The 13,046-nt window shown below is 46.4% G+C and overlaps 1 protein-coding gene across 1 annotated transcript in view; it reads left to right on the top strand.

The window, feature by feature from the left end:
- The window catches only part of TRPC7 (transient receptor potential cation channel subfamily C member 7), a 187,307-nt gene extending 181,855 nt beyond the window's left edge, over positions 1–5,452 (top strand). Inside the window, exon 11 of the mRNA XM_075601205.1 lies at positions 2,986–5,452. Within this exon, the coding sequence (XP_075457320.1) occupies positions 2,986–3,116 (131 nt within the window). The 3' untranslated portion in view covers positions 3,117–5,452. The remainder of the gene's footprint in view (positions 1–2,985) is intronic.
- The last annotated feature ends 7,594 nt before the right edge of the window (positions 5,453–13,046 follow it).

Here is a 13,046-nt window from a genome sequence, read left to right as displayed (position 1 = left end):
GTTACTCTCAAGGATGTCTTCTTTCTTTCCCTTTGTATCTAAAGCCCTCTCCCGCCTTAAACCTTTCTCTCTTACTGCCCCGCACCTCTGGAATGCCCTTCCCCTCAATACCCGACTAGCACCCTCTCTATCCACCTTTAAGACCCACCTTAAGACACACTTGCTTAAAGAAGCATATGAATAGCACTGTGGATTATACTGGACACATGATACATATAGCTTGGCCCCCTGCAGACGCACTTACCAAAATTCCCTCCTACTGTCTCTGTACGTTCTCCCTACCTACCAATTAGACTGTAAGCTCCTCGGAGCAGGGACTCCTCTTCCTTAATGTTACTTTTATGTCTGATGCACTTATTCCCATGACCTGTTTATATTATCTGTTTTTTATTTGATTACCACGTGTATTACTACTGTGAAGCGCTATGTACATTAATGGCGCTATATAAATAAAGACATACAATACAATACAGTCTTTTCACTATACTGTAGTCCAATGTGTTGCTACTGTTATTTTCTATTATTACCCAAAGACCATTTTCCCCTATATTGGTGCTATATTGTGGGTAAAGGTGACACAGTCCTTCTTTATGTTACTTTGATGGTCCTATCTTTACAAAAAAATCTATATTGAAATTGGATCGGGGCAGATTTACATAGGACTTTGCTTGTTACTATTACCATTTCAAAATATCATGGAAAGAAATAAATGTATATATTTATGAATATCTAAATCAATAAACCTTTAACAGGACAGTCTCTTCTAGGACAGGGTAAACTAATGGAAGAGGCATGTTTAATGGGTTAGCCATATTTGACTTGACACCAAAAATCTGAATATTGTCATTTTAAATATATTATTGCTTACGATAGCCATAGTAACCAAATGTTTTGAAGCATTTTATGATCTTTACCTAATCTCTTTTCTGATAAATGTTTATTGATATTTTTAAGATGGAGTAATAGGGAAGTCATTGAAGTGTGACTGATTTTAGGTTAGATGCAAGAATTTTGCATGTTATCTCAGACCGTTACAGCAGGAGGTAAGAACTTGGTTGGGAAAAAAAACAGACTAGCAGTGAGAACATAAAGATCTTCAGCAGCTTTTCACACCTTTTCCATATGATACTATATGCAAAATATATCTTGTCCAATTTACATATGCGAAGTACCAGTCTTAAATGCACACTCAAAGTTAGTGGAGGAATTAGAAAACTGAGGATTTCCACAAAGGCAGACATGACCTTTCTGATGATTGTATATACAGTGTAGGGTAAAAACTCAATTTCCTACTTGTTGTCAGAGGAACCTTGTAGAGCTAAGGCAAAAATACAGTTTAAAATATTGAACATTAATTAAGTTCAAAATATTTTAAATATTATCCCATAAAGGTGAGACGTGAGAACTGTTGGTAATTTGGGGAGCATTTTCTTGTGTGTATTGTGGCTGGATGGCCTCATGGCAGGGGTTAGTAAGAGGCCAAACAATGGGTTAGGCTTTAACTCCAGTGGTTTATTCTCTACAATAATAACAGAAGAATAGGCACACTGTCCCTTTAAGGAAAAACACAAATCATGAAATAAAACCCTATTCCCCTTGGGAAACATACTAGGCCACACAGGCCCTAGTTACCTGTCTGGCCAGTTACCAGCCACAAAACATACCCTCATGTTTAGAGACATAATATCAATGAACAATATAAAAGTCCTTATCTATTAGGTGGGGAACACTGTCCCAAGTGAGCCCAGGCAATCCCTCTGTTCACATCAGAGCTCTGCTTCCTCCTTAGGTCAGGAACGTCGGTTCCTGGTAGTAGGGCTATGTCCTGCGTCTTGTTCACGCCCTTGGTGCTCCTGTTTCTTGGGTGTGATTCCCAGATGGTCCCAAGACACTGCTTCCTGGAGACCAGACCAACCAGTTTCCTCCTGGTTGGGGAAAGTCTCTCTCCCTCTGGCTAGGGAAACTAAATCTCTCCTTTAGGCAGCTTCCTTCTTGTCTTTCATGCCCCTGTTTATTCTGTAGTTCTATCTTAATTGCACCTGCAGCTAGCCTCTCCAGGAGGAATTTAACTGCCTGCATACTGGAAAGCACACCTACTGCACTACTCCAAAATACAGAGATAGTATAAGTATATATATATATATATATATATATATATATATATATATATATATATATACTTATACTATCTCTGTATTTTGGAGTATATATATATATATATATATATATATATATATATATATATATATACTTATACTATCTCTGTATTTTGGAGTATATATATATATATATAGATTGTGCTCATCTATTCCAACAGTGGTGATTTCTCACATATTTACTTGCTTGTTTTGGTGACCTAGGTGGTATTGCATTGGCAATCAATATAATTTGCAGTTAATAGTTCACAACATACAGCTCTATATTTTTTGACCGGACGGTCTTTACATACATCTCAGGAGTTCATTTTTTCTCCTGGGTAGCATTATTCTGATCTCATCATACATAGATTCAGGAGTACAGTATTGCCTTTTCATGTCATGTATTTTCTATAGCTGTAGGGATCCTATGGGGATTGTTTTAAATGTTGTATCTTTTTTGTGTAATCCATGTCCTTGAATAAACATTTTCTCTTTATTATCATTTTGCTTGAGTGCTTTTAGTGGGACACTTTTCTCTTTCTCTTTTTCCAGTATTCATATTACTGTCCCCAGCACCGTCATTTAGCTGTTATTCTTTACTTGGTTAGCATTACATGATGGATTTTTGATTGAAGCAATTCAGTGTTATTTTTCAGTTAGTTGCAGGTTCATACCTTTTGTTGTTAATATATATATATATTCTTGATAGCATCACAATTTCCATATTTTGCATTAAAGTTTTCTCTACTTTTAAAACTGGTGAAGGCGTTGTTTATAAAATATATGTATGTATGTATACTGTAGTGTTATGTATTTATAAACACAAACAAATTATTTTCTCCTTCAGGAGAACTTAAGGAAATCAAACAAGACATCTCTAGTCTCCGATATGAACTCCTAGAAGAAAAGTCACAAGCAACTGGAGAATTAGCCGGACTAATACAGAAGCTAAGTGATCAATTTGGAAAGCACCTATAAAATAGAACTCAGGCTGAACAAAGAAAACGGACTTCATTTAAAATAGGAACCATATGAACCAGCATTTTGAAGAAGCAGAAACAAAACCTATAATGAGGATAGAGCTCTCCAACAATACACTAGTATTGGATGTATACTGTCAGTCAGATGTTTATAACCACAGATATACTGTATCACATTTTGGTACTAAAACATAACATTTTGATACTGCAGAATGATACAATCACCACAGGCTCATTCTGAAGCAGATTGTGTCCGCTCTTGATTCCGAATAAACTATACACTTGATTTGGGTAAATCCAAACTCTCTTCAACTCTTTAGTCATTCATAGGCAGAATGTGTTTCATTGAGTAAGAGTCTTTTCAAGGTTGAAATTACTATAAGTGACTAGATTAAAAAATTTTTTAAAGGAGCATTGAAGCAGGAGTTTTTTTTTTTTTTTTACATAGTATTGAAGCAGGGGGTCTCTGTGACTGAACCCCATTCATTTCAGCTCCTGGGGCCTCTCTGTTTCCAAAGATAGTTACTTCTTTTTTTTTTTTAAAGCTCCCGCATCACGTGGACCAATAGGAAGTCGCACTTGATGACATCATGGTTTCCTATTGGCCCGCAGGGTGTGGAACTTTGGAAAGCGGTCATTATGTGATCCCTGCTAGACAAGCTAAGCGGCTACCGGCACCCCTAAGGAAGTATCTCAGGAAGAAGGGGGTCCCTAGAACTGAAATTACTGGGATTTACCTCCGGAGACCACCTCCTTCAACCTCATGTTAAATAAATGTGCCAAAAAATCACCTGCTTGGATTGCCTCTTTAAGATGCAGCTTTTATATAAGCTTTTGGGAGCTCACATGACTTTTTGTGTGCAGAAACAACAGCATGCATGTGGTGGACTCTTATAAGTTATCGAAAGATGTGAAAACTACTGTACATGTACTGTATGACGAACTGTCATGTTAAATGTTATCATTGTCTGTAGAAGAATCTTATAGTATGTTCTCCTGAACTAATGTGTGATACCGTATGTGTTAGTAAAGAAAAGTTAGTGAAAAGATAGCGTGAAATCCTATTTCTGAAGATTTGAAAGTGACCGTATTAATAGTAAACAAGCAAATAAGATAATGCAGTTTGCTTTGGTGAACATACTTATTTTCTGTTTTTGACCTAGGTAATTCAATTGAAAGCAATAATATTAGTTAATTGTTGAGAAATAACAATGTTTTTATTAGTTTTTACATGGTAATTATAAAAGCATCCTTGAATCTTTTTCACGTGACATTTTTATGAGAAAAATATTTTTAGCATCCAATATACAAGATATTAGTTTGTGTTTCTCTAAAGAACAATTATGAGTTTCATGTTGAATATACAAAATGTAATAATGTTTAATTATTCCGGAAAGTCACCTAATGGGCACCTAGAATATAACTGGCGGAATAACCAAGACTGTATTAGGTTTTTAAATTGTATTTCTCTTGAACCAGTCACAACTTGGTGTTTAGGGATTCAAAGTATCATGGAAAAAGAAAATGTATTCTTAGTCCACAGCACCATTTGCTTATTTTCTGTGAGGCTGCCTACATTTTTTTTAAATGTTGTTAATCAAAGTTGTCTATTCTCACTGAACTCCCGAGTTTTTGAAAATCAAGCAAAGAAATGTATCCAGGCAAATATTTTTTTTTTCGTTACCATTTTATAAGTGTTGCTTGACATTTCCCTAACTTTATCTACAGTAGTTACATGTCTCAAATATAAAATGACACACTTTAATAGATTAGTTGTAAAATACTTTGATGCCAAGATAAAAAGAATAATAATCCAATTTAATGTCAACTGTGCTGTTTTGGGCTTCACATTTATGGCTGTAATCAAAATAGTCAGAAACAAAATGGTATGCAGTAGAAAGTATTCTTCCTATTTAAAATATATAAAAACCTTCAAGACGGTTTTTTTTTAAAAATGTATTCAAACTGTACGTGAAGCTGCACCTGTAGTAATATGGAAACAAAAATTCTTCCTTAGGAATTTAAGTGAGGATGTTACATACTGTAGTTACACAATAGATGAGGTTGAAAAAAGACATACAGTATGTCCATCCAGTTAAACCCACTGTATGTTAAATTTAAATGACAGATACTTATCCTAAATTTGTATTTACAGTATGTTTGATCACAGGAAGGCAAACAGAAAACGTTAATGAGTAAATGTCATAGTGCACTTGGTGTACTATTGAGGGAGTTCAGGATTTACTAAAACAAGTTAATAAAGCACTCTATTGCCTTAGCTGGACTTTCTACAAAAATCATGCACGTCCATTTCTTTTACAATTACTAATTTTGGCATGCATTGCAATCATCAATGCCTTCCAATGAAGCAGAAGGATTTTGAGATGCTGGTTGTTTGCAGATGTCCTGTTCATCACAATTAGCAATAAGCAGAACCCACAGGAAGCCATGTATTAGCAGTGAAGAGGAAACAGTGCTACAGTATATGGTTCTGTTTTGTCTGTCGCAAGTGTGTATGCATGTAATAAAACATAACCTACATGGACCAGATGCACTAAGCTCCATTAGACTAATTAACCTAACATTAACCTAAATTAACATAAGGTTAATGGTAACACCTATGCGCTAAAGCAAATAACGTTAACCCAGTGCTACTTCTTAAAAAAACCTCATGGTTATTTTGTTTCTGGCCTTTACTGTATGTGCTAATGATATGGAAAAGAGGTGTACTGTATCTCCCACATGAACACTACAGTATATGCAGTAGAGCTCTAAAGTTATGCTGTGACAGTGGAGCGATCCAGTAGCTGTAGGGTGGCCAGATTTTGAAAATGAAAAACCGGGACACATTTTTTTTTTTTTTTTTACATTAACAGTTTATTTATTGTATTACATTTATACTTTACTACCATTAGTCCTAGTTACGTGTGTGGTGTGTGGTGTGTGGTGTGTGTCGGATGGCCTCACTAATCGAACAAAAAACAACCCCTTAACCATTGTCGGGACGCCCCCTCTTCACAATTTCTAAAGCAGCAATCCCGGCTGGGATCTTACCTGATCCGCAGTCCCTCAAGGTACTATACTGGAGGGGAGGTGTTCCCTACCTGTCTTCTGATGTCTCCCGCGTGCAACTTGAGTCAGATCTGGAAGAAAGCAGGGTAGGTTACTTTGGTGTAGGTATACGGCAGTTAAAATGAGAGGGAGAGGGGGAGAGAGAGAGGGGGAGAGGGACAGAGGGGGAGAGAGAGAGGGGGAGAGAGACGGGGAGAGAGAGAGAGAGGGAGAGACGGGGAGAGAGATGGAGAGACAGAGGGAGAGAGATGGAGAGACAGGGGGAGAGGGAGAGACGGGGAGAGAGAGAGGGGGAGAGAGAGGGGGAGAGAGACGGGGAGAGGGAGAGAGAGAGAGGGAGAGACGGGGAGAGGGGGAGAGACAAGGGGAGAGAGAGAGAGGAGAGAGAGAGAGAGCGAGAGAGACAGGGGGAGAGGGAGAGGGGGAGAGGGAGAGAGACGGGGAGAGAGAGGGAGAGAGACAGGGAGACAGGGAGGGTGAGAGGGTGGTTGACTGACACTTGGGTGGGCCCCCTGACTCACCAGGCCCGGGACGCCAACCTCGACAGACGCCCGTTGCCAGCCCTGTCCCCCATTCTCTCTCTACTCCCCCCCCCATTTTTTCTCCCCCTCCCCCATTCTCTCCCTCTCCCCCCATTCTCTCCCTCTCTTCCCCATTCTCTCCCTCTCCCCCCCATTCTCTCCCTCTCCCCCCCCCCCATTCCCTCTCTGACCTGCACACAGCCACTGATCTACAGACACTCACAGACAGACCAATACACACACTGACCACATACACACACACACACACTCAGACAGACACACTCTCAGTCAGACACACACTCTCAGACAGACACACACTCAGACAGACACACACTCTCAGACGACACACACTCTCAGACAGACACACACACTCACTGACACACACACACACACACACACACACACACACACACACACACACACACACACACACACACACACACACACACACACACACACACACACACACACACACACACACACACACACACACACACACACTCTGACACAGACACAGACACACACACACACACTGACACAGACACACACACTCACTGACACAGACACACACACACTCACTGACACAGACACACACACACACACACTCACTGACACAGACCGACACACACACAGATACACACACACACACACTCAGACACAGACACACCCACACTCAGACACAGATATATACACACACACTGATACACACATACATACACACACACACACACACAGTGGAGCAAGAGATGCAGCGCCGGATGTAAGTGACTGGGGGCGGGAGGGGGGGGGGGGAAAGGCCGGTGATCCGATCAGCCAGCAGTGCATCACCACTACCCGCCCCCGCGCTCATCTCCCACACCAAGGGGACGGGGGAAGGGAGCACCAGGACAGGAGGCAACCCCCTCCACCCCTGGCGGCCGCACCCCCGCACCTACCTACTATCACCCCGGGCGGGCAGCCATGGGGACCCGGGGCAGAAGGGGGGACACTGCGTAGCCACCAATAGAGGAGCGGGAAGATTCTGTGTCACGCGCTCACTAGCAGCAGGTACAGGAAGTGCCGCGAGCGGCTGTGAGCGGGCTCGGGGGAAGGAAGGGGGGGCCAGGTGGGGGGGAAAGCAGGGAAGAGCCAAAGCCCCGCCCCATGCATCCTCCACCAATCCCCAGCGGCCCGACATATTCAAGTAAGAAAAAACCCAACCCCCTGGCATCTGAAAGTACTCACCAGCCGGGCTGCCGCATCCTCGGGTCCTCGGGATCTCCTCCTCACTGCCTCCGCTGCCGGGGGAGGGGCTTAATGCCGGGACGCAGGGGATTGGCCAAGGTAGGAAAATGCCGGGTGGGCGGGACTTTGTACAATGCCGGGCCGCATCCTCCAATCAGCAAGACCCAGTTTCTACACAAGCCCAACCCCTGGCATTAAAAAAAAAATACTTACCAGCCGGGCTGCTGCAGTCTTCACCTCCCCGCCGCCGCAGACTCGCGCACCGGAGCTTACTCGCGCACCGCAGGCGACAATAAAAAAAACAACAGGAACACATTGAGGAAAAAACGGGACATTTCCAGGACACACAGGAAACCGGGACAGCTCTTGATTAACCGGGACTGTCACGGCAAAAGGGGGACGGGTGGTCACCCTAAGTATCTGAGATAGTTCAATGCTAGAGCTTCTGCCCTGAATAGCAAAGGTTCTGGTTTATGATCCGGTTTGGCACTAGTACTGCACCTCCTTCATCACAAAGGACCTTAGTCTTGTCAGTATAGATCTTATGGAAATCTTTTATGAGATGTGAGTCTTTTAAATATACTTTGCATATCTCCCAGGTATCTAAGGTGGGCTCCTTTTTGAGCACAGGCGTCTCTCCATATAATTGGATGAAGATATATATATATATATATATATATATATAGTGCTTTGGACTCTATTAAAATAGGTCAGTTCTCTCTCTCTCTCTCTCACAGCTAATGCCAGGTAAAACAGGCGTAATGCAAGTCATGTTAAGCTAATGCACTGTAATTTTAACTTGTCTATATATATATATATATATGGTTTCCCCTCTGTACCTCCGCTGCAGGGCACAATCACGGGGGGTGCTGTGAGGGAGCATCCGGAGGTTCCGCGGCGGCCCGATAGCACAGGGCGCCGCCATGTTGTAATTGGCATTGCGCAATACTCATGCGCGACCGGAGGCACGGAGAGAGTTCGCGCATGCGCAGTGTAAGCGCGCGAACAGCTGGGTAATAACCAGGAGGCTCTGAAGTGAAACTACAATACCCATGAGCCTCAGCAGAGCCACATGACACCAGGGAAGGAATAGGAGTGAAGGGATTGCTGGCAGGCAGGAAAGGGAAGCGTGGGGGAGAGACCACGCTAGCAGAGGGTGACGGAAGACCAAGGGGAGAGGTTGTGTGTGTGCAGGGGGTCAGTGACTCACCTGCGTAGGCCAAATTTCCCCTCAGGCACCAGTGCAGACCCTGAGTCACCACCAGCTTGTGGTACTGCAGGGAAAGCCCTAGAGAGAGACATCCTATTCCCTTACTGTATTAGCAGGCAGGGACACAGTGTTCTTCCTAAACTGCTGTGTGTTCAGTTGTTTGGGCTCAAGCTGCTGGACATTACCAAACTCGTGAGAGACTACGCTGGATCGGTGGATCCTTTTCGAAGTCTGTTACTGGCTGCTGGAGTAGCCGGAAGGTATTTAATAAGTGCACCAACACCGGTACCTTCAGGCGCTGATCCCTCCTTGGGGGAGGGTTCTTTGGGGACACTGGGTTGAGTGACCAAGGGACATACATTGGACACGGTGTGGGGTACACACGGTGGTGTGAAGTGACATTACTCAATGTGGAGAGTGGCCAGGCCACTGGTGTATAATTACTGAGTATCAGCTATTCATGTACTGTGATTATATGTGTTTTATTCCTAATAGGTGTAAGCAAAGGTTTTGCAATTACTTATTAGTAAAAGGTCATGCCAGCTTTCTATTGCCCACAGCTCGCAGCTCACAGCTTCAGAAGGGTACAGCACTCACACCCGAGTAGTAGGGACCTCACAGAACCACCCTATGCGTTTCGAAAGTCTTGCTTTCTTCCTCAGGGGTAAGCTGTGGGCAATAGAAAGCTGGCGTAGGAATATTCGGCATTTCACCATTGCATTGTATGGTGTGTTTGGTGGGGTCAGACCAGGAAGTATCTGTGTGTGCTGCCCTGGAACTTCTGCCGTGTGTGGATGGTGCTGACTACAGACGGAGGCAGACACCGAGGGCTGGAGGAGCCTGTCCCTGCCCATATGAGACCACTCGTCTGAACCCAGATGTAAGCAGCAGCAGCAGCCATTTATAAGAGGGGATACTCTTTAAATTATCCATTGCCTGAAACCATCTTGTTTTCGGTAAGCAGGTACCCCCACCCGAGTTGGAGAATCTTGCCTGAAACTTATATATGTTTTTATGTGCTATTTTATGTGTATTTAGTGTATTTTATGATATTAATGATATGCCATATTACAGTAAATGCTATTGTAAGTAGTCACCTGTTGTTCTCAGCGTCTGTTAAGTGTTGTATGTTGTTTGTTTATTTGTGTATATGTTATACAGTACTATGCTATGATTTGATATTTTTTTATATTTACATGTTCACCCTTATCACGTGGAGCATCCATTTGGACGGGCAATTTCCGTGGCTCTGGTTGTATATTTCTAATTACCTATCAGAATTGTATTGATAATTACAGTGTTGAGCGCCACAGATATAACTTTTTTCCATTTCCATAACCTGACTGGGGGTCAGGGTTATATCATAGGCTGCCATTGTACTGTGGGATATAGCGCGACTTAGTTGTTTTCTCCATATTGTATGTATGTATGTTTCACTGTGTTCCCTGTCCCTAGCGGCAATCTCATTGGTCCCTTGGCCCACCCGCCCCCGCACACCTCTCATTGGCCTCACACACTCACACCACCCCCTTGGCCCGCCCCCCACACCTCTCATTGGCCTGAGGCGGAGTGACGGGCCAAAGGTCCAAAAAAACCACACACACACACCTCTCTCTCTGTCCTCTCCCCCCCATCACACTCACCTCCCCCACTCCCCGGTGCTCCACTCACCTCCCCGCCTCCGCTCCACTCACCTCCGCTCCACTCACCTCCCTCCCGCTCCACTCCCTCCCGCTCCACTCACCTCCCTCCTGCTCCACTCACCTCCCTCCCGCTCCACTCACCTCCCTCTCCACTCACCTCCCTCCCGCTGCACTCCCTCTCCACTCACCTCCCTCCACCTCCCTCCCACTCCACTCACCTCCCTCCACCTCCCTCCACCTCCCTCCCGCTCCACTCACCTCCCTCCACCTCCCTCCTGCTCCACTCACCTCCCTCTCCACTCACCTCCCTCTCCACTCACCTCCCTCTCGCTCTACTCACCTCCCTCCCACTCAACTCCCTCCCGCTCCACTCACCTCCCGCTCCACTCACCTCCCGCTCCACTCACCTCCCTCCCAGGTGCGGGGACAGGCAGTGGGCAGGGCAGCCTGCCGCTGCCACGCGGCACCTAAGATGGCGGCAGACGGAAGGACCCCCTTCCTCCCTCGCGGACTAAGTAACATGGCGGTGGCCGGAAGGAGAGGTCCCACTCTACTCACCTCCCTCCCGCTCCACTCCCTCCTGCTCCACTCACCTCCCGCTCCACTCACCTCCCGCTCCACTCACCTCCCTCCTGTTCCACTCCCTCCCGCTCCACTCACCTCCCTCCCCGGCGCGGGGACAGGCAGTAGGCAGGGCAGCCTGCCGCTGCCACGTGGCACCTAAGATGGCGGCGGACGGAAGGACCCCCTTCCTCCCTCGCGGACTAAGTAACATGGCGGCGGCCGGATGGATAGGTGACGTGTGTGTGTGTGTGTGTGTGTCACTGTGTGTGTGTCACTGTGTGTGTGTGTGTGTGACACTGTGTGTGACACTTTGTGTGTGTGTGACACTTTGTGTGTGTGTGTTACACTGTGTGTGTGTGGGACACAGTGTGTGTGTGGGACACAGTGTGTGTGCCCCCCCTCCTGTCCACTCTCCTCCCCCTCCTGTCCACTCTCCTCCCCCTCCTGTCCACTGTCACCCCCTCCTGTCCACTGTCACCCCCCTCCTGTCCACTGTCACCACCCTCCTGTCCACTCTCCCCCCCTCCTGTCCACTCTCCTCCCCCTCCTGTCCACTCTCCTCCCCCTCCTGTCCACTGTCACCCCCCTCCTGTCCACTGTCACCCCCCTCCTGTCCACTTTCTCCCCCTCCTGTCCACTCTCCTCCTCCTGTCCACTCTCCTCCCCCTCATGTCCACTGTCCCCCCCTCCTGTCCACTGTCCCCCCATCCTGTCCACTGTCCCCCCCTCCTGTCCAATGTCCCCCCTCCTGTCCACTGTCCCCCCCTCCTGTCCACTGTCCCCCCCTCCTGTCCACTGTCCCCCCCTCCTGTCCACTGTCCCCCCCCCTCCTGTCCACTGTCCCCCCCTCCTGTCCACTGTCACCCCCCTCCTGTCCACTGTCACCCCCCTCCTGTCCACTCTCCCCCCTCCTGTCCACTCTCCTCCCCCTCCTGTCCACTGTCACCCCCCTCCTGTCCACTGTCACCCCCCTCCTGTCCACTTTCTCCCCCTCCTGTCCACTCTCCTCCTCCTGTCCACTCTCCTCCCCCTCCTGTCCACTGTCCCCCCCTCCTGTCCACTGTCCCCCCCTCCTGTCCAATGTCCCCCCTCCTGTCCACTGTCCCCCCCTCCTGTCCACTGCCCCCCCCTCCTGTCCACTGTCCCCCCCTCCTGTCCACTGTCCCCCCCCTCCTGTCCACTGTCCCCCCCCTCCTGTCCACTGCCCCCCCTCCTGTCCACTGTCCCCCACCCCCCTCCATGTTCACTGCCCCCCCTCCTGTCCACTACCCCCCCTCCTGTCCACTACCCCCTCTCCTGTCCACTGTCCCCGTCCCATCCTGTCCACTGTCCCCGTCCCCTCCTGTCCACTGTCCCCGTCCCTCCCCTCCTCCTGTCCACTGTCCCTCCCCCCACCTTTTCCTAGTGGCAAATTTAACTCACGGGCAACGCCGGGTCTCTCTGCTAGTATTTAATATATATGTGGTGGTGGGGGTATATTTTATATGTATATAGTGGTGGTGGGGTATATTTTATATGTATTGGGGTGGTGGGGTATATTTTATGTGTATTGGGGTGGTGGGGTATATTTTATGTGTACTGGGGTGGTGGGGGTATATTTTATATGTATTGGGGTGGTGGGGGTATGTTTTATATGTATTGGGGAGGTGGGGGGATATTTTATATGTATTGGGGAGGAGGGGGGATATTGTCTA

This window comes from Ascaphus truei, chromosome 5, assembly GCF_040206685.1.
Source record: "Ascaphus truei isolate aAscTru1 chromosome 5, aAscTru1.hap1, whole genome shotgun sequence".
Taxonomy (NCBI): domain Eukaryota; kingdom Metazoa; phylum Chordata; class Amphibia; order Anura; family Ascaphidae; genus Ascaphus; species Ascaphus truei.
The sequence above is the reverse complement of the archived record's forward strand: the minus strand, read 5'-3'. Positions and strand labels throughout refer to the sequence as shown.